This window comes from Phodopus roborovskii, unplaced genomic scaffold, assembly GCF_943737965.1.
Source record: "Phodopus roborovskii unplaced genomic scaffold, PHOROB, whole genome shotgun sequence".
Classification (NCBI taxonomy): domain Eukaryota; kingdom Metazoa; phylum Chordata; class Mammalia; order Rodentia; family Cricetidae; genus Phodopus; species Phodopus roborovskii.
In genome coordinates, this window is record NW_026125052.1 from 31,747,912 (window position 1) to 31,769,393 (window position 21,482).

Genomic DNA, 21,482 nt, shown 5'->3' on the forward strand with positions numbered 1-21,482 from the left:
GGGCTCTGTTCCTGGGAGGCTTGCGATCCTTTACAGCTTTGAAGCTCTAGAAACCCTGAGTGTTGCCTCGTGCCCCAGGGAGCCCTGTGCTGGAGTTACAGGCTTGGCCTGCCTCCCCACAGCTGCTGGCATGTGTGGCCACTGAGGGTGGGGTTGCTACCCCAGAGCATAGCATGGTAACAGTGGCTCCTGCTCTCACTGTATTCTGTGCTGTGGCTTCCGCGGGGAAGGGTGGGGAAGGGTGGCGGCTGTGTCCTGGGTTGCTTGCTGTAGTGCTGGGACAGAGTTTGGGGAAGGTGGCACTGTTGATGTTCTTGAGACGCTGCAATGTGGCGGCTGCCCTGGACCCTGCTGTATCTATCAGCCAGGGTGAGTGCCGCACGCTACCCCCACCTGCGGTGGCAGGAGATGAGCTCGCTCCTCCTGCAAGTCAGGATGCAGGGTTTGGTTCCCAGGATGTTTGCTCCGAGCTGCTGGGCCAGGCCCTGGGTGACATCATGCACCGAGTGCAAGCAGACTGGCACATTGACCGCAATTGCTTTAATCTGTGTCCCCACCCACCTCTGCCCTCTGCGTAGTCCAGGCGCGCTGGGTTTGTAAGAAGTTCCTGTACAGCCGACAGTTGCAAGGCTGGGCTTCCGACGGTACCCACACAGGGCCGGGCTGCGGCTGCAGCCACCCCTGCAGCAGCAGCTACACCTGCAGCAGCAGCGCCACCGCTGCCAGGATCCACTTGGCGGCCTTCTCTTTGGTCTTCAGGTTAAAGGTCCACACGTACGTGGGTCCTCGGATGCGCGTCTTGTACACGGGGCATTCATAGATGTTCTTGGTCTCCATTCGGTCCACAGGAATGGCCTTGATGAAGATGACAGGCATGGCCGGTGTGAGGTCCTTCAGCCGCGCTTCGGCAATGACCCCGGTCTGGGTGTCCCAGCGAGCTCCTGTGGGGACAATGTAGCTGATGGGTGACCCACAGGAGGCTGAGCCGCTGTTTGGCGTGCTGACCGTGAGATAGGCCAGCAACGTGGGGGCCCTGAAGTGTACGGGCCAGGTGCCGGGGCCGGCAGTGCCAAACACTGGGGTGACTGACCGCACGCACGCACGCACGCACGCTGCAATGGCGAGGCCGCATCGCTGCAGAGGCGCTCGTCCAGCCTTCTGAATGTCAGCGGCAGAAAACTGACCAGCTGAAGATTCCAGCATTGTCCCTTCCCGATCTTCCTGTGTAATGAATGTCTACCCTCTCTGTACATAGGGAATAAGTTATATACATATGCCTCCATAAAACACTATCTGCCCTTAACCCGACTGCTGTTGTCTGTCATCCTAGCCAGTCAGCGGTGGTCAGGAATCCCGAGTGGCCTTCCACAGTACACATGGCGATGGGGTGTGGAGCTCAGCACAGGCAGAATTGGCTGCAGGGGATCTGAGCGCACACACAGCCGCCTTGCCTAACAAATGGACACCTCTACCCGTCTGCCCTCCTGCTGTACTGGTTTGGTGGGCAGCCTTTGCTTGGGGATCTTCCTACTGCCCCTGGAATCCCAGCAATCCTCCAGCCTCAGCCTCACCGGTGCTGGAGTGAGGCATTCACATCATGCCCCCTTGGCAGCTCAGGGTGGCTCCAAGCCCACCCCGTCTCCTCCACAGCTGAGGGGGAGTGGCGGACTGACCTTCCATGAAGAGCCCGTACACATAGGAGCCCTCTCGGGGAGGGGCGGTCATGTCCTCGCGGTTCTTCTTCGTCACCTCCACAGACAGACACATCTTGTCCAGGGGCCACTCATTTTTCCTGGCCATGGACTGCATGATGGCCGTGAGAAAGGACTGCGGGTTGAAGAACCCAGCCAGCCACACACTGGTGGGCAGGGCGAAGTCTGTTGTCCAGGCTTCGAGCTCCTGGGAGGAAACATGAGTTAGCTGTGGAGAGCACAGACTGGGGAAGGGGAGGGGTCTCGGCTGAGAGCCTGCAGCCTTCCCCGAGGGAACGGCATGGCTCCATGCTGGACGGTGACCCGGGGCCTCCTCCCTACTGGGCTGTCCTGAGCCTTCTGTGCTCATTTCTCTTCCGTGGTTTCCCGCCTTGGGAAGTCATCCTGCACGGTCAGATGTCTGGGGCTGAGCCAGGCCCTCCCACCTGTCTGCGGTGGTGGCTGCTGGAGGCTGTGGCGCACAGGCTCCTGTGACTGAGACTTACCCTGATGCGCTGCAGCAGGTCAGCATACCAAGCCGCCAAGCCCATCATGGAGGGGTAGGCCCGGGCCACCCAGGTGTCAGGCACAGTGTCATAGAACAGAGCTGTGGACAGGTCTTCCATGTCTGTTGTGATGGTCAGCTCACCCTGAGGGACAAGGTCAGATTTGGAGGATGGGTGTGGTCGGGACAGGGCAGAGCCCTCACTGTATGTCCCCAGTTGCCAGCCCCGATGTCACCTTGTGGCCGGTACTGGAGGGTTCAGGGTTCCAGACCAGGGAAGGGAGGGCTTTGCTACCTTCAGCCCCAGGTTGAGCTCCTTCAGCGAGCGCCTCATCTCATTGGTGAGGATGTTCATCCTTTCACACTCTTGAAAGGCGACAACCACATACGGGGTCTTTTCAGCCGCTTTGGCCATGATCTCGGCCATGTTGAAGGTCTCTGGGATCTTCTCAAGGATGTCGTCCAGCACAGCCTTCACCTGGAAGCCAATGCCAGGCGGAATTCACCCAACAGTGCTCAGAGGTGGGGTCTGCTCAGACCTGAGTTCACAGGCATGAGTTCGAGAGAAGAGTCAGGTGGGGTGGGAAGTCAGAGACGGGGGTGTGCAGGCATCAGGCCTGGTATCCCCATCGGGTGCCCTAGTGGGCACAGGACTCTGTAAGCCCTCTGTGGGACTGTCTTGTCACCTCCCCAACACACGCACACGCATGCACACACACACATACTTACATACACACTCGCACACACATGTGCACACACAGACATGCAGACACACATACACACGCATATTTACATACATACTTGTGCACACACAGACATGCATACTCACATGCGTCCACACCCCCCCCACACACACACACACACTGGGGCATGATGGTCACCTGCCACCATCTGACTCTTTCTTTTTGAGGAGGGTCTGTTATCTCAGTCTGACCTGAACACTGTGCCGCCTAGCCTGGCCCTGAACTTGGCATCCTCTTGCCTCACAACCTCCCGGAGGACTGGGATTGTAGGTGTGCACTACAAAAATTCTGGACCCAATAGCAAGTAGGGACTTGTGCCTACAGTTTTGGCCTGCTCACTGTTTAGGCCCAGGCTTAGCTGAGGTGATCTTTCCCGTGATGTAAGAGAAAGTGGGGGAAGGTGCTAGAGTCTCGGGGCGCTGGGGCAAACCGGGCAAAGGAGCCCGCACAGTTTTGGCCACCTATGTCAGGGCTGTCGCCTGAGCTCCTTGTCTTAGGGGAGCCACTTTGCTCTGTGAGTTCAAGTACTCCACACTCCAGTGCCCAAACCAGAGTACTAGGCCAGTGATGTCTACCACCAGTTGTTGACCACACCCTGAAGCTAGAATGTATAGTTCCCAAGGCTGGGGGACAGTGTGCCCAGCCCAGTAAGCTGCTCAGGCACTCTGTGCCTCTTACCGCTCTAGGCCCTGCCTGTCCCTGTCTCTGGGGACAGGGACAGGCCTTACCTTTTCCTCACGTGAGACCCCTGTGCCTGCCCCCGAGTCTGTCTCCTTGGGCTGCATTTCCAGGACCGTGCGGAACAACTTCTCTGAAGTGACCGTCAGGAAGCCAATCTCTGCATTGGGGTGCAGGCCGTACAGGTAAGGACTCTCGGGGGGCAGGTTCTCGTCGATGTACTCATGGTAGCCCTGGAAAAGGGTGGTTTATGTGTGATTGGGGTCCACTGTCTTCTAGACACCCGTCTTCCCCTCCTTCCCCCTCCCCTCCCCCCGCCCCTCCTTTAGACAGGAATTCTCTGTGCACACCAGGCGGGTCTTGAACTCAACAGATCTGCCTGCCTCTGCTTCCCGAGCGCTGGGATTAAAGGCGTGCGCCACGCCACCACACTCAGGCTCCTAGGCATTTCTTAACAGCATCTCCCACATGGTCTGCCCTAGTTCACCCCTGCTGGTCACCTCCCCTATTTCCACCTCCCTCCTCGGGGACGGGCCTTTGGGGTGTGGGCCCCTCAGGGAGTAGTCAGGGTGGATGGGTCCTTGCCAACCTGGTCACACGGGGTGTCCCCAAGCTGGACGTCCCTCCCTACCTTGTAGTCCAGGTTGGGGGGGATCTGAAAGCTGGGCGCCAACAGCACCTCCCCTTCCAGCATCTCCACACGGATGTACTCCGCCAGGTAGGTCCTGCACAGCCGGCGGTCCCAGTCATCAGTGATATGGCCTCCATACATGATCTCACCGAAAAGGTAGCGCAGATCATCCCAGGGCACCTTAGAAAGGGTGTGTGCGCATGCGCGTGAGGCACGCCCCACCCCCAAGTGAGGAGATAGCTCAGCTGGCCGCTCCCAGGCTGCCTTCTGTCGGGGTCTCCTGTGACCAACCGCTTGCCAAAGGGACATCTCTTTCCACCCCTGCCCCCCGAGACTCGGCTTTGGGTGTGGTTTTAGGCTGCTTGGGCTTCATTTCCTCCTGCCCAGGGATGTCGAGGGCTGCTCTGCTGGCGCCTGGTGTCATGGTTCCCTAGCCTCAGCCATCAGTCTGAGTTCCATACGACAGTTTGGTTGTGCTCATGAGAGTTGGCGTCGGCCCCCACATCTCCCGCTGCCCAAAAGTCCAGTGAGTTGTGTGTCTAACATGGCCCAGTGGGCCACCTGACCCGTCTGGAACTGCTGTGGCCTCTGCTTATTCAGTAACCCTCTACCAGGGAGTAGCTGTCTGTCGTGGAGCCATGCAAGTCTCTGTGGGAGCTGGGTGCTCAGCAAGGCCAGCTGGGACCTTGGCTCCCCAGGCTTCTAGAAAAGATGCGTGCACGTGCAGCCTGGCGTTGGGTTGGAGGGACTTTCCACCCTATGTCCCTCCATGTTTCCCTTTAGCCCGCCTTCTGCCAGTCCCTCACCCCTCACTCTCCATCACAGGCTGACACGCACGTGGTCTTTCAAAGCCTGGTTCACAGGTCCCTTTATCTACAAAGCCGGGCTTTGGCCTGTGGCCTGCCCCTGCTGTCCACAGCAGCCCGAGGGAGTGCAAGGAGCCCCATAACGTGGGGTGAACTTACCCCACCTCCCCTGCAAAAAAACGCCACCACGGAGCTTCCTTGCTGGAGACTGGGCCATATGAAACTGCCTGGACCACAGTCAAGGCAGCCAACCCAGGCCATGGTTCACTGTCCTGGTAACAGGCCTGGCCTGGCCGGAGCAGGAGGGCAGGAGGAGATGCCACTGCCTGCAGGGATGCAGTCCCCACCTGTGGGTGATGGGACTGGCCCTGGCTCCGTCTCAGTCTCACCTGCGACACTCCCAAGCCTCTGGGGAGACAACCAGGAGGGGCGGGGCCGTCTCGCCAGGGTTGTGTGAGGACCTCTACTGAGCCACACGTTATGTATGTGTATGGGCACGCGCACATGCATGAAGGTGCCTGCGGAGGCCAGATTGCCTGGCACTGGGATCACAGGTGGGATCTTTCTCCGAAAGAGCAGCAAGTGCTTTTAACCATGGAGCCATCTCTCCAGCCCTGTATTTACCATCTTATACCTGTGTGTGATTGGGCACATATGTGGTTAAGATGCATTACAGGGAAACACGTGTGTACCAGAGAAACACATGACCCAAGCTGTCCATCAAAATGCCCCTTGCAACCAGCTCCTCCACCCTTAGATGGAAGGCATAAAGACAGGCCTGGCCTGGGACAAAAACTGGGGCCCCTGGGCACTCTGATCATGGAGCCCGCAGTGTGCCAGTGTGCATGGTGGCCTGCAGCAAGGTAACTTCGCTTCTGAGTTAACCCTTTAATTCCCACCTGTGTGTGCTTTTCCCATGCTTTGACCGTGATGCCAAGGACTGGAGATACTGGGACTGGACAGCGACTCCCAAGAATGGAAGGAAGGGTCGATTACATCCCATCCCGGGGGTGGGGAGCCAGGACGCCAAGCGCACTGTGCTTACCTTGGGGTTGGCTTCCAGGTAGTTGTAGAGCACATTGATGGAGATGGTGAGGTCCCCGTTGTTGAAGGGGTAGGACCGGTTCCACCCCTGGGCACCGAACTTGCGCCTCTCGGCCACTACGGCGTGGAAGTAGCACAAGGCGAAGAGGATGCACTTGAACTCGATCTCCTTGGTGCACATCTCCAGGGTGTCCTGTCAGGTGGGCAGAGGCAGCCGGCACGGAGGGTTACAGAGATGCTCGGCTCGGTCTCTGCCAGCGGGGTGGGGGTGGGTGGGGTGGGTGTGGGTGTGGCTACATTGACTGACCAGTCAAACTGCTCCCATCTGAAGACCCAGGGAGGGTAGCGAAGGGTTATTTCCCCCAGGAAATCCACACAACCGTGTTCCTGGTTTGTGTGTGTCCTGTATGATATACGTGTTTTGTTCTTGGCTCTGGGTCTTGCTGCTTATGAGGCTTTGCTGGAACTCACAATCCTGTCTCGGTCTTGTGGGCGCTCAGGTTACAGGCATGCATACCCACAATCTCCCTTACACGCTGAGCACCCTCCAATACAGGTTCTAATCATGTCTTAGTGTACTCCTATTTGTTAAGAAGTTGGCCGTGTGCTGGAGTGCACCTATAGTGCCAGCGCCTGGGAGGCTGCAGGCGAAGTCCCCCCGCCCCATCTGTCACCACAGATGTGACAGATGTAAGGAGTAAGATGCAAGAGTAAGGAGGAAATACAAAAGGTGGAGCTGACCTACGCTTTGGTTGTCTGTGGCCTCAAGTGTTCATCATTGCCCATGCCCTGTGGAGGGAGGGTGTCCTCGACCATCGCCCTGTGTGATTCCCGTGTCCAGGGAGCACGCCCATATCCCTCACCAGGTTGTCATCGGCCGGCCTAGGTCACTGGCTTCCCATCGGTTGTCCCTGTCCCTGCGCTGTGCTTTTTACCTTCAGCTCTCTGTAACAGTGACACTTTGGTGGTGGCGCGCCCTTTGAAAGCAGGGTGGGAATTGTTTGTGGAGGACTCATAGTCCATGTATTAAGTGAGATGTGGAAGTTCCGTGTCCCTCAGTGTCCTCTCTGGGCAGGTGTGTGTGAGGACATGTAAGGTCCCAAACCCTCAGCAGTTTAGGCTTCAGCCTGGAGACGTAGTGTGTCACGAGAGGTTACAGGAGTGGAAGCTGGCGGTAGTGTGTGTGTCACGGGAGGTTACGGGAGGCGCTAGGGCCTTGCTTGCAGGAGCAGTGGCCATAGGATGACATGGCGGGAAGGGTCCACAGATGACTAAGAGGCTGGGCCAGAGGAGGAGCCCTTGTGCAGAGACTGTGGAGGGGAGGCAGAAACCCTCCCAGGCAGGCCTGGTGCTCCCTGAAGCCCTAGGGTGCCCGGCAAGTCCCTGCATCTGCCCTCCTGCCTGGAGGTAACAAGAAGCCACAGCACCCATCACTGGAGAAGGGCCTGGTCACCTGCTGCTTTGTTCAAGGCAGCATCAGAGGACACTTGGCCATGAAGCTGAGCTCCAATGGGGACACCACCACCTGTCAGTCACCCATTGCCCCCAGCAGTGAGCCTTGGTGGCCCCCAAATAAGCTTCACAGCTCCTGAGGGTGGGATCAGGGCTTCAGGAGCTGCCATAATGACAGGGTCCCGAGGCTGCTCACAGCCCGTGCTGTGTCCAGCACTGGACAGCGACTTTCAGGGTGCGGCGGGGCGGGGCGGGGCGGGGCAGTGAGTTTGCCCGGCCTTCAGGGGCATACTTTAGTGTGACTTCAGTGCATGAGTGTGCTGGTGTGGTATAGATAGGAAGCCAGGACGGAGAAGTCTCTGGAACTCAGGTGTAAGACTTGGCTTCCTGGGCTGGGCCTCTGTTCCCTTTGCCTGGCTGTGGGGAGTCACCCAGTCTCAGTCCCCTCACCTGAGTGAAAAGGTCCAAGGCCTTGTGCAGGTTGGCATACATGCCCGTGGGTGGCTCATTGGTGATTTTGATGGCGTTCTCCAGGATGCCCTGGGGGATGATGTGTGCCTCTGGCGTGGGGGCGGGCTCTGCGCTGATGAACACGCGGTAGTCCTCGTGGCTGCCGGAGCTGTAGCGCTCCACCTTCTTGTCCAGGATGCTCAGCCATCTTGCTACCAGGTGAATGTTCTACAGCAAGGAGCCCCTGCCTCAGGCTTGGAGGGACCCCTGCTGCACCCCAGCACAGCCAGGCCTCTTAGCAGCACCCAGTATGGCGGCCGCCCTATCCCAGCCTTATTTGCTCCTGGCTGCTGAGGAGCTTTCCCTGAAGCTCAGCCTTGGGATGGACCTTGTCCCCTGAGCTCGCAGCGTAGATAGCACGGTCCCTGGCACACTCCTTAGAGCTGGAGGGGGGACCTGGAGAGGCTCCATGCTGAGGAAGGGTGGGGGTAGTGCCCCAGCACGGGGAGGCGCTGTCCCATCCCCAGTGACGTGACCGTGGTGGGTGTCAGAGGACCCCTCACCTGCAGAATGACCCAGTGTCCTTTCTCGGCAGCCACGTCCAGCGCGTTCTCGGCCACCACCTCTTGTCCTTGACCCAGGGACACGTTATGGAGTTTCCCATTGTCTATGGTAAATCCCAGTTTTTTCCCTAAAGAGGGGAAAAACAGGAAAAGCACAGGGGTGATTCAGAACAGTGGTTCAGGCTCTGCATTCCACAGCCAGGAACACCATACGCCTCCCATCTTGTTTATTGTGGGGAAACACACATCCCGTAACATGACCCACGCTTCAGCCATCTGTGAAGGTGCGGCCCAGGGACATTCGGGAAACCAGGCATGCTGTGCAGCTGCCCTGGTACCGCCATCACCACCCCCAGAATGTCTCATGACCTCGAGCAGTGACTACCCCCCCCCCACTCCCCTTGCCTGACAACTGCTGGATGCTCTCCAACCCCGTGGGTCAGCCTGTCACCGACATTCATGTAAATGGGATCATACACTGAGGCTTCACCTGTGGTTTGCATGAGACCCGTGCTTCAGGTCCCATCCGTGAAGTCGTGTGGACTCGCTCATAGGAGATCTGGCTACACTGTCTCAATCTGCACGTGTGTATGTGTGCACGCGTGTGTGTTGGTGTGTGCTTGCGTACATGCGTGTGCTTGTGTGTGTGTGCGTGTGCAAGCGAGCGTGCGTGCGTGTGAGTGTATGTGATGGGGAATTTTGACTGTCAGCATGACTGAGTATAGATTCACTATGGAACCTCCCTTCTATGAGGGGGTTTCAGTAAAGGAGGAAGAACCACCCTGAACCTGAGCATACCATCCAGGGGACTGGGGTCCAAGGAGAAGTGAACTCAACCCCTGACTGCAGATGCAATGTGGCCCAGCCGCCTCCGGCTCCTGCCTTGCTGACTTCCCCATCACAATAGACTGAACCTCAAACCATACCCAGATAAATCCTTCTTAGGGTACTTTGTTGGGTTTTTTTGGTTCCAGCAGCGTGAACAAAAGCATCTTGGGGGAGGAAAGGGTTTGTTTGGCTTACACTTGCCAATCACAGTCCAACACAAAGGGAGGCTGAGCCCATGGAGGAGCGGCGGTAGGACCAGGAGCACTGCTCACTAGCTTGCTCTCTTACAACACCAGGATCACCAGCTTAGCGTGGCCCCGCCCACAATCCTCCCACATCAATCTCCAACCAAGAGAATGCCCCACCGGCTTGCCCATGGCCAATCTCGTGGGGGGCTTCCCCCCCCCTCAATTGAGGTTTCCTCCTCCTCCCAAATGACTTTAGCTTCTCTGTATTGTTTTGGAGCCTGTCCTGGAACTCGCTCTGTAGACCAGGCTGTCCTCGAACTCCAGAGATCCGCCTGTCTCTGCTTCCCCAGTGCTGGTATTAAAGGTGTGCACCACCAACACCCCCCCCCCCCGTCAGCAGACCTCCTTTCTGAGCCTTTGGGGACAGACCCTGTCTTAGACTCTGGGTGCACAGTGACCTCTCTGCTTCCTACCCCTCACTCCACACTGGTAGGCTTGCTGTTCCTCTACCCCGGTGGCGCCCCTAGGGAGTTTCTGGTTTTGATCTAGCTGTGCCCAGGGGAGTCTGGGGTCTCTCTCTGTGGTTTTGTATCACATTTCCACAGGGTCCCGCTTCTGTAGCTGTATTTACCCAGGGCCTCCACGTCTTTGAGGGGGTCGACTCCGGGGGACAGGATGAAGAAGATCGGCGTGGAAGGGCTGCTCTCCTTGTAGGACTTGGAGAACTCCACGCTCCGGCCTTCCACAAACTTACTGCCCATCTTTTCTTCCACGAAATTCCTGAGGGGAACATTCTCTGTGGGACCACAGGCAGCTGGACCCTGCTGGGGACCAGGGTGGGTGGGACATCCTGGGTGGACTTCCTCTGAGGACATGGCAGTGGCAGCCTGACTTTTTTTCTTGGACAGGGTCTGGAATGGTCCAGTAGCCCAGGCTGACTTGGTATTTGCTGTGTGACTATGACCCTCCTCCTGCCTCCACTTTCCAAGTGCTGGGGTTACAGGTTTCTGAGTGTCGCCATACACAGTTTGTGCGGTACTGGGGTGTGACAGCCTAGGGCTTGGTGCATGCTAGGCTAACACGCTACCAAATGAGCCGCGCCCCCATCTTACTCAGCAGAGGCCCAGGGAATGACTTGAAGGATGCTGCCCTGGATGCAAAGGGCCTCCAAGCTCCGTGTGGGGGATGTTGAGTGGAGCAAGCTCTGTGCAGAAGGTGGCTTTAGAGCTGCCAGATTCCCCCGCTCCCTCTCTTTAATCTTTTTAAAAGATTTCATTTATTATACATACAGTGTTCTGCCTGCGTGTGTGCCTGCACACCAGAAGAGGGCATCGGATCTCATTACAGCCGGCTGAGAGCCACCATGTGGGTGCTGGGAACTCAGGACCTCAGGAAGAGCAGCCGGTGCTCTTAACCCCTGAGCCATCTCTCCAGCCCCCATTCCTTCTTCCTAACACAGCCCCAGAAGTCCCCAGTCCCTTGGGTGGTCTTACGCTGTCCAATGTTTGCATGTTTTCCTCCATCATGGGTGGCTAATGGTCTGAGTCTCCTGAGCTGGTGAGACGCTTTAGCCCAGTGCCGGCTTTGAAAGCAGGGCCACCGTGGCTATATTCTTGTGCTGTGGACTTGTTCCCAGATGCAGCTGGGAGAGATGAGAAGGGCCTTACCGCCCACCTGAGATGGTCAGGCGCCTTTGCTCGTCCAGCACCTTCCAGACCTCCCACATTTATTCTTGCATTCTGTCTACTTCCTCCCTACTGATCCTGGCCCTGTCCTCTTCCAGTCAAGGGAAACAAAGCAGAAAAGGGCCTCAGAAATTAGGGAACTTGCGTCCGGGCCCTGCTTTGTCGAGGGGAGTTCTGTGGGGACGTGGGTGGGTTTGAGGAAACCTGGCTGTGTACAGGCTGCAGGGGAAGATGCTAAGGCCAGAAGCCAGCCAGTGCATCCAACTCTAAGCCTGGCAGTCTGTGCTAAGCCCCTCCCTTTCTTTAGCCCCACCCCAACCCCCACCTGGGAGGGCTCACGTCTTAAAATGCTGACTCTTCACTTAATGATTGACTCTAAATTTAGGCAGGGAGAGTTCCCCCGGTGCTGATGGATGGCCTTTCTTTTTCCTCTCCTCTTTCAGCCTTAGAGCCTGGTGTGGGAAGCTCTGCTCTCCCATCCCGCGTCTCTGGGAACCTCTGTACACAGGCCAGTGGTGCCAGCAGTCCTGCTAATCAAACCCTGAGGCACCAGGAGTCAACAAGAACCCAGGGCTGAGAATGTCGTCCGGTCAATAAAAGTGCTTGGCAAGCGCGTGCTAGGCCTGGATCCTCAGCACTGCACAAAACTGGGTGGGGTGGGGGGGGTACAAACCTGTAATCCTAGCCCTCTGGAGACAGAGACAGGAGAGTCATGAGCTCCAAGCCCTTGCCTACATAGTATGTTCGAGTTTAGGGTCAGCCCGGGGTGCTTGATACCACATCTAAAACACAAGGAACGAAACTCGGGCCTCAGGGTCAGAGCACCTCACGCAATGGCTGCGGCGCTGGCTCTGACCCCAGCAGACTGAGATAGAGGGTGAACTAAGACGCCCAGGCTGGGACTGCTGCCCCGCCCTCCAGGGGGCTGAGAGATGCTCACTTGACCGCATAGGTCATGCGGTCTGGCCTCATGCAGCGCACCATACACAGCTTCTGCAGGGCTGTCTTGTTCTTCCACTCCTTGGGGAAGATCTCCTTCTCTGGCGCTTCAGACTCCACCAGTTTTTTCCACCGCTTGGCAGAGCCCTCGATGTCATTGTCCAGGTTTTTGAACTCGTCCATCTCTGACAGGGCCTACGTCGGATGTGGCACCTCAGTGACCACACAGGTCCTGAGGCGAGGCGGGCACCTTCCCCAGGTGGCCCTTGGGGGACCCTGGGGAGAGGCCTCGGGAAGATGTGGCCCTCTAGGGAGGGTGACAGAGGGACCTGTTGTTAAGGTCACTGCTGTCCTTCTTTGTCAACTGCAGGTCAAGCTTCCCTGGTGCAGGGGAGGGGGTGTGGCCCGGGCGGGGGCTCACATTGGCCCCTCCCCTCCAGTGTGGGTGTTGTGAGGGCTGTCCCACCTGGGGCCACAGCCTGTCTGGGGTCACTTTGGATGGGAACCTGACACCTGGGACCTGAGGGAGCTTGAGGAGAAAGCAGACCTAGAACAGGTCAGGGCACAGGGACGCTGGCTGGCACAGGGTGGCCCCATGGGCGCAGCTCTGCCCTGGACCTAAGCTGGCCAGTGGAGGCCAAGCGTGCCACACACACTCAATGCAAGTGCAGAGCTGTCCGCGGCGGCAGCGCTGCTGGCTCCCGCCCTCGCCCTTCCGGGCCCCCTCACCCTCCTCCCTGGTTGCAGGGGCTTCGGCGCTGGGTGCGAGGACCCACCTTGATCCCACCCCAGCTCTGGTGCTGCAGGAAATCCACGGGAGACACGACGCCTGCTTTGAAGGGGAACCGCAGGAGGAAGTCCAGCTCTATGGCGTTCAGCTCCTTCTTCATGGACAGGACCTGTGGGCGGGGCGGGGGTGGGGTGGGGTGGGGCTCAAGTGCCTTTTCATTCCTTGTGTTGTTTACGTTGGGGGCGAAACACATACAACACGTTTCGCTGGCACTGAAGCGCATTAGGCAGGTGGCATTAGTACACTCAAGGGTATGCGGCTACAATTTAGTTCTAGAACATTCCCACCAACCTAAAAGGAAACACCCGGTTGACTAAGGAGGTCCCAGGCTATAGGAATGTGTGTAGTAGGCGGTTGTGCTGCAGTTCAGATGGCCCCCATTAGCAACCTGCTTTGTGATGTGTGTGTGTGTGTGTGTGAGTGTGAGTGTGAGTGTGTGAGTGTGTGTCTGAGTGTGAATGTGTGTGTGTCTGTGTGAGTGTGTGTGTGAGTGAGCGTGAATGTGTGTGAGTGTGTGTGTGTGTGAATGAGTGTATGAGTGTGTGTGTGAGTGTGAATGTGTGTGTCTGAGTGTGTGAGTGTGAATGTGTGTGTGTCTGTGTGTGTGTGAGTGAGCGTGAATGGGTGTGTATTGAGAGAGAGGAGACAGACAGACAGACAGACAGATAGGAAACAGAGGGAGAAAGAGAGAGAGGGCCCACGGGTTGACTATGTAGCCCTGGCTGACCTGGAGCTCATATAGACCAGGCTACATGAACCCACAGGGCTCTGGCTGCTTCTGCCTCCTAAGTGATGGAATTAAAGGAATAAACTTTATAATAATGTTAACTAACAATGGTTATCTGGGTTGTTATAGGCTTGTGCGTGGATAAAAAAAAATTCTGTTACTCATGTTAACATTATTTCATCTATATTTAAATAGATTAACCCAATTTCTAGAATAGGAAGTTGTTCTAATTTTAGGAATTATAAACTATTAAGTGTTGAGCTTGAACGCTTTCTTTATTGGTGGCTGCTTTAAAGCCAACTATGGTTTATTATTTTATGTCTTATTCACTATTTAAGGTTTTTCCTTAGCCTAGAGAGCTGTCCCCCTCTAGGTTATGTTTAAGATTACGTTTAGATTAGTCTTTCTTAAAGTAAACTTAAAATAGAACTGAAATTCTTTTTTGGGTAACCAGCTATCACCAAACTCGTTAGGCTTTTCACCTCTACCTAGAAGTCTTCCCACTATTTTGCTACATAGATGGGTTGATTCTTAAAATTGCTTCTAGGTAGCTCGTTTGGTTTCGGGGTTTCTAGGTTAAATTCTTTCAGCTAGGGGTTTTCTAGTTAGTTCATTATGCAAAAGGTACAAGGTCTAATCTTTGCTTTTTTGTACTTTATTCCTTTCATCTTTCCCTTGCGGTACAACCTCTATAGCTCCTATGTACGGTTTCTTTCTCCAGTACTTCTTAGTCTAAATGTTTTGGTTTATTGATTTAAATAATTAAGTTAATTTTTTATAGGGCTAGAGTTGGTTCATAGTGTCCATTGAGTGTGGAGTCTTCTGGGTGTAGACCAGACGCTTTACTGGGTTTAAGCTACACTGCGGTTAATCCAAGCACACTTTTCAGTATGCTTACCTTGTTACGACTTGTTTCCTCTCATGAGCTTTTGTTGTAATTATTTAAGTTTAATTTTGTTCAATTTGAGGAGGGTGACGGGCGGTGTGTACGTACTTCATGGCTCTATTCAATTAAGCTCTCTATTCTTAATTTACTACTAAATCCTCCTCTAATTCCTGGCCTACACTGGGATCCACAGGTCAGCAGTTGTGGGATGTAGGTGACAGACAACCAAGGCATGGAGGCGTTGGTGGCGCACGCCTTTGATCCCAGCACTCAGGAGGCAGAGGCAGGCGGATCTCTGGGTTCGAGGCCAGCCTGGTCTACAGAGAGTTCCAGGACAGGCTCCAAAGCTACAGAGAAACCCTGTCTTTAAAAACCATAGCAGGGAGATTGACACCAGATGCTGCACCTGGGCCACGGTCTTCCCAGTCCCCAGAACCAGAAGACAAAGTTCTGCCACCTGGGGAGTGCTTTCAAAAGTGACTGAGGCCACTGTCCATCTGTGTCCATCACCCACCCATCCACCCATCCATCATCCACCCATCCATCAACCATCCACCCATCCACCATCCATCATCCACCCATCCATCATCCACCATCCACCATCCAGCCATCGACCATCGACCATCCACCATCCACCATCCAACCATCAACCATCCACCCATCCATCATCCACCCATCCACCCATCCATCATCCACCCATCCACCATCCACCCATCCATCATCCACCCATCCACCATCCACCATCCAACCATCGACCATCCACCATCCACCATCCAACCATCGACCATCCACCATCCAACCATCGACCATCCACCATCCACCATCCAACCATCGACCATCCACCATCCAACCATTGACCATCCACCATCCAACCATCGACCATCCACCATCCAACCATCGACCATCCACCATCCACCATCCAACCATCGACCATCCACCATCCAACCATCGACCATCCACCATCCACCATCCAACCATCGACCATCCACCATCCAACCATCGACCATCCACCATCCAACCATCGACCATCCACCATCCAACCATTGACCATCCACCATCCAACCATCGACCATCCACCCATCCATCATCCACCATCCATCATCCACCATCCATCGTCCACCATCCATCGTCCACCCATCCACCATCCACCCACCAATCCCTCCTCCCTCTCTCCCTTCCTCCTTCCTTCCATTTCCTTTCTTCCTTTCTTCCCTCCTTCCCATCCTTCCTTCCCTCCCATCCTTCCATTTCTTTCCTTACTTCCTTCCCTCCCTCCCTCCCTCCTCTCCTCCCTCCCTCCCTTACAGGGTCTAGCTATGTTTCATAGCTGATGTTGACTCCCTGGCTCAAGTGTTCCTCCTGCCTCAGCCTCCTGAGTGCCCAATCTCTGAGCTCGTGCCACACGCCTTACTGAGACAGGCTGCTTAGCCAACTGTACAGAGCACAAACCTTTCAATACTTCAGCAAGACTTCTGGCACACATATGCAAATGTCCTCAGAATAGTTGTGAATCTTTGTGTGTGTGTGTGAGCGCACGCGTGTGTGTGGGCATATGTGCTCCTGTGTGCAAACATTGTAAGCAAGTGGAGGCCAGGTATCAACCCTGGGCTCATTTCTCAGGAGCTGCCCACCTGATGCTTTGAGACAGGATCTCTCACTGGGAGCTAGGGTTTGAAGATTAGGCTAGACTGAGTCATTTCCCCAGACCCTGTATTTATTTCTTTACCATTTCCTTGTGCATGTGTGGAGGCCAGAGGACAACTAGCGGGAGTTGGTTCCCTACTTCTGGCACAAGGGTCCTGGGTCTTTGGGGGCAGGTTCCCTGAACCCCCCCCCCGGAGCCATCTTGACAAGCTCTTCCACCTACTACTGAAGAAGCAGTCAGCGTCTTTGGTGGGCTAAGGACCATTTGCTCAGCACTGATAAACTTGTATTTCTTTGTACGTGTGTCTTTAACCTTCCTTCACCTACGTCTCCCACTGGAACATATGCTATGCTTTCCTGGCATCCCTGAATATAGATCCCGGATCAGCCCCCAGCAGATGCCTCGGGCATTACTGCTGCCTGGGAAGCGGGTTAACAGCTGGTTTGGAGGCCAGGATGTGACTCAGTCCATAGAGTGTTTGCCCAGCATGCAGGAAACCCTGGTTTTCGTTCCAGGTATGGTGGTGCATAACCGTAACACCGGCACTTGGGAAGTAGAGGCAGGGGGAAGGGAAATGCAGGGCTACGTAGCAGTGTGAGCTTGTGTGCATGCATCCGTGCATCCAGCCTGGACAGGGGTCCTGAGAATCTGCACTTCTGGCACAGGCCTGGGGACCCCAAGCTGCAGGCGCACAGGCAGCAGTTTGAGCGCGAAGGCAGTGTGATACCTGGAAGGTGACTTGAGCCAGGAAGATGAGTTTGTCTCGCTCAAAGAGCCCACGCGCCGTGTACATGTACACGGAGTAGGTGATCTCGTCTGTCAGATTCATCACTCGCTGCTTCACCTCCTCGGCAGGCGTGGTGTTCTGGATGGCCTTCTCGAACACCACGTTGAAGGCCTGGGGGAGTGTGGCCGGTGTGAACCTGGGGCCCCTGCTGCTGTAGCTCTGGCAGCTTCTGGCTAACTCTGACTGGGGCATTGGGAAGAGGCCGGGTGGAGGAAACGTCTTCTCCAGCATCACAAGTGGGCTTTCTACAGCAGCACCCTCTGGGACCTGCAGCCCCATGTGCTACCCGACCTGGGAGGAGCCCGCACCCAGGGTGGCTGACCTTGAGTGAGAACTGATAGATGGGGTTGATCTTGTTGAGGTCGTTCAGGATGAAGTACAGTAGGGAGGCCCGCGCTGCGGCGGGGCGGTAGTTCTCTCTTGCCTCATTGATCTTCGATTCTGTGATTTTTGCCTCTTGGACCTCGGGACAGACAAAAGGGGCTTGGAGGGAACTACCTGGAAGACTAGCCTCTCACAGGAGCGCCCCGCCCTGTCCCAGCCCTCCATCCCTCCCAAGCCCTCTGGAGAGTCTTCACACAGCAAGGTGCTGGCTCTCCCAGTCTGTTACAGCGATAAGATATCTTTAGAAAAGTAACAGCAGGAGGAAGGGGCTAGAGCCTGCTACTGTGGGGAAGTCAAGGCAGGAACTTAGAGTGTCCCATTCAAGGGCAGGGAGAGGCAAATGGATGCTTGCTGCTTTGTGCCAATACTCAGCTCGCTTTCTCTTTAACTTATACTCGCTGGGACCCCCTGTCTAGGGAATGGTGCCATCCCCAGAGGGCTGGGCCTGCCCACATCAGTCATCCATCAAGACTGACCCCCACAGACTCGCCCAACAAGCCTCACTATGACTTTCTCCTCAGGAAATTCTAGGTCGTGCCAGGTGGGAAGCCACGCCAAACCAACCATCGCAGGCACCCAGGCGTACTCAAGCAGCAGGCTGCAAGCCTTCTGCGCGCTGGGTGGCCTACCTTCTCCTCAATCTCATTGGCTGTGTGCTTGGTGGTCTCCAGGTTTTCCACCAAGGCCGTGTCCCCCAGGAAATTCCCCGATGCGGCCGATAGCCGGGCCAGGAGGGAATCTTCCAGCTCTTTCAGCACGATCTTGAACTCATTCTGCGATTTGGTGAGGCTTGCCTACAGGAGTGGCAGGGCCCAGGGGCAGAGCAACATTAGCTGGGGGCCTAGACTGGGGGGTACAGCAAAAAAGGACACCCAGCAAGCACACAGGGCACCATGCAAGTGCCAGCCTCCACTCTCCACTCCAGGCTGTCAGGCCTCTTGCTGTGGAGACGGAGAATCCTCTCTCTCTCTCTCTCTCTCTCTCTCTCTCTCTCTCTCTGTGTGTGTGTGTGTGTGTGCGTGCGCGCGCGTGCGTGCGCGCACCCGTGCCCGTGCACGGCTAAGGCAGAGATGGGGAAGCAGCTGACTCACAGTTGGCTATGCATAGTCTTCTTCCTGAGTGCATGTGTCCATCCCTGCATGCACTCACACACGTGTGTGCATGTATGTGTGAAAGTCAGAGCCTCAGACTCAGTTTACCTTGTTTGTTAGGATGGAGTCTCTTTTCTGGGATCTGGCGCTCACCTTTAAGGCTAGGCTGTCTGGCCAGCGAGTCCCTAAGATCCTTTAGTCTCTGCTTTCCCAGCCCTGGGATTCCAAGTACATGACAACCTTTTCTGGGTTTGGGGGTGGGGGTGGGGTCAAACTCAGGTCCTCATGTGCATGCTACAGTTTACCGAGTGGCCCCTAAGTTTTCTTTATGATGCCGAGGGGCCGAATCAAGAGTTTCACACATGCTCTGCAAAGGGGCTCAGGCCAGCCCGGCATGAAGCTGTTCTGGGGACCTGGCTTTGGCCTTCCGGGCACTGAGCCCCTGGTAAAAGTGCATTGGAACTGAGTGGTTCGGAACCCAGTTAAGCCCTGAATGAGGAGAGTGTTGGAGAAGACGGAGCCTGGAGACCCAGCCCACAGGGCCCACCCACAAGTGACCCTCACACTGATGCTGACATCTGTCACAGGCAGTCAGTCACCTTGAGCTGTTCCAGATCCGGGCGCTCTTTGGCCACCACGGCGGCCAGGAGCTGGTCCTCAAGCCCGTCCCTGGTGACCAGGAAGTTGATGAGCGTACACTGTGCCTGCATCTCTGGTTTGTAGTGGGGGTTGAAGTACTTGGTGTGTAGGATCAGGCGGAAACTGGGGTGGTACTCCACTTCCTTGTCTCCGATCTTAATGAACCTGGCGGGTGAGGAGCAGAGGCAGGGCGAGGTTAAACCACAGGGCCCCTTGGCACCCTAGCCTGGTGGCCCACCAGCCTCTCCCCTACACTGCAGGGAGGCCAAGTGTCACTCAAGGCCATGTCTGTCCTTTCCTCTGGTGGCCACTGTGTCTGCACAGGTGTTCATCGAGCTGCCTGCAGCCCGCGCGTAGCTGAGTGCCCGGGAGAACAGACGACCCTTCCCATGTGACAATTAATTGTAAAGCTGCATGAGAAAGATGCCATTCGACGACAGAGCTCATGTGGAGGTTTATTTTGGGGGGGGGTGGGGGAGATGGAATGGAAAAGGGGGGGAGACCGGTCTCTGGAGACAGGAACGGCAGAAGAGAGAGACAGAAGCAGAGAGAGAGAGACAGAGAGAGATGGGAGGCGGGCAGGGCCCTTTAAAAAGGGAACATAGTGAACGTGCCCAGGTGATGCTCTTAGTGGTTGCAGCTGAGGGCGTGTCCTGTCAGGACCCCAAGGACAGGTCAGTACAGATGCCTGGACACGGACACCAGTGACCCTCTGCCAAGCACCCCTGCAGGTCACTGTGGGTCGCCCCTCCTGGGCTCTGTTCCCCTTCCTCCCTGGTTGAGCTCACTCCCCCCCCCTGCAGTCCTTGGGTTTCATCACTCGTGTCAAATCTTTGTCAGACCCCAGGACACCAGGATGTTCCCACCACCCCTGTCCTGGGCTTCTGCTTGCGCCAGAGCGCCCGCAGGTGGCCCCTGTCTGGGCTAAGAGTTGCTTAACTTTCTTCGTGTTACAAAAAACGAGTACATGTGGCAGATTCAGTCAATGGGAGATTACACGGCCATGAAAAGGAATGTGTCCTAAAGCACGGACGACATGACACATGCTAAAGCATGGATGACTCTAACAGCGTGGCGCTAAGTGGAAAGAGCCAGACACAAAACACCGATGCACACCGCACGGTTCACGTCTGGAGTGGCAAAGCCACAGGGACAGACGGGAAGACACTTAGCAGGTGTGGGTAGAGGGGCGGGTTTCCGTGAGGGAGGGTAGAGGGGCGGGTTTCCGTGAGGGAGGGTAGAGGGGCGGGTTTCCGTGAGGGAGGGTTAGATTGTGTAACTTGACAAGGTTAACAGTTGTACAACGCGGTAAATGTGCTAACCACACTTGAAACGCCGGCTTTACTACAATCGTGCTTCTCAGAATTAAGTCTGTGTGTGCGTGCGCACGTGTGTGGATGGCTGTTTTGCCTGCATGTATGTCTGTGTACCACATGTGTGCCTGTCGTCTGATGAGGCCAAGAGAGGGTGTGTAACGATGGGAGATGCCATTAAGGGTGTGTCTGATCCCCTGGAACTCAAGTTGTACACAGTTGTGGCCTGCCATGCGGTTGCTGGGAATCGAACCTGGGTCCTCTGGAAGAGCAGCCAGGGCTCTTAACCAGTGAGCCATCTCTTCAGCCCTACTTTATGCCCTACTTTATATCTTGTATTTTAAAGCCTCCCAGGTTTAATTATGGTGGCTTGCATGAGAATGGCCCTCGGGCTATTAACCCAGCACGGGCACCTGACCAGTGACCACGACAATGAAGCAAGTGACCCTCCCCGCCTAGTGGCCATTACCTGCAACAGCCTGATGAGCCCTCCTCCCCTTTCCAAAATGCTTTAATTTTCAAAATATTTTTACGTGTATTTATTTACTCTGTGTGTGAGTGTGTGTGTGTGCGTGAGTGTGAGAGTGTGTGAGTATGAGAGTGTGAGTGTGTGCGCATGTGTGTGTATGTGCGTGAGTGTGAGTGTGTGTGGGTGTGTGGGTGTGTGAGTGTGAGTATGTGTGAGTGTGCGCGCGTGAGTGTGTGAGTGTGCATGTGCGAGTGTGTGCGTGAGTGTGTATGTGTGAGTGTGTGTATGTGCATGTGTGTGAGTGTGTGAGTGTGTGTGTGTGTGTGTGTTAGGAAGAGAAAACCATCCAAAGGGAGTGGGAGAAGAGAGGGCAATGGGGGGGGGCAGGGGCGTCACTGTGAAAGATATTTTTGAAGTCTCAAGATTTTCAAATGCATAGGAAGTGAGATACAATATTAGGGAGCCCACACACCAGCTGGTCCCTCCCCCGGGACAGAGCTGACCGTTCTAGTCCCCTCAAGCATTAGGTCCCTTCTGCCTTCTTAGCA

At 55.7% G+C, this 21,482-nt stretch overlaps 2 protein-coding genes across 2 annotated transcripts in view; one reads left to right on the forward strand and one right to left on the reverse strand.

Annotated features, from left to right (window-relative positions):
* Pgs1 (phosphatidylglycerophosphate synthase 1) overlaps positions 1-1,303 on the forward strand; it is a 32,386-nt gene extending 31,083 nt beyond the window's left edge. Inside the window, exon 10 of the mRNA XM_051181491.1 lies at positions 849-1,303. The gene's annotated coding sequence lies outside the window, so the exon portion shown is untranslated. The remainder of the gene's footprint in view (positions 1-848) is intronic.
* Dnah17 (dynein axonemal heavy chain 17) overlaps positions 670-21,482 on the reverse strand; it is a 109,041-nt gene continuing 88,228 nt past the window's right edge. Inside the window, exons 65-80 of the mRNA XM_051181598.1 lie at positions 19,113-19,317; positions 18,052-18,216; positions 17,361-17,501; positions 16,979-17,149; positions 12,980-13,102; positions 12,205-12,398; positions 10,211-10,359; positions 8,564-8,691; positions 8,001-8,228; positions 6,100-6,291; positions 4,249-4,428; positions 3,668-3,850; positions 2,492-2,674; positions 2,198-2,341; positions 1,674-1,899; positions 670-941 (exon numbers count right to left, since the gene is read on the reverse strand). Coding sequence (XP_051037555.1) covers positions 694-941; positions 1,674-1,899; positions 2,198-2,341; positions 2,492-2,674; positions 3,668-3,850; positions 4,249-4,428; positions 6,100-6,291; positions 8,001-8,228; positions 8,564-8,691; positions 10,211-10,359; positions 12,205-12,398; positions 12,980-13,102; positions 16,979-17,149; positions 17,361-17,501; positions 18,052-18,216; positions 19,113-19,317 — 2,860 coding nt within the window. The 3' untranslated portion in view covers positions 670-693. The remainder of the gene's footprint in view (positions 942-1,673; positions 1,900-2,197; positions 2,342-2,491; positions 2,675-3,667; positions 3,851-4,248; positions 4,429-6,099; positions 6,292-8,000; positions 8,229-8,563; positions 8,692-10,210; positions 10,360-12,204; positions 12,399-12,979; positions 13,103-16,978; positions 17,150-17,360; positions 17,502-18,051; positions 18,217-19,112; positions 19,318-21,482) is intronic.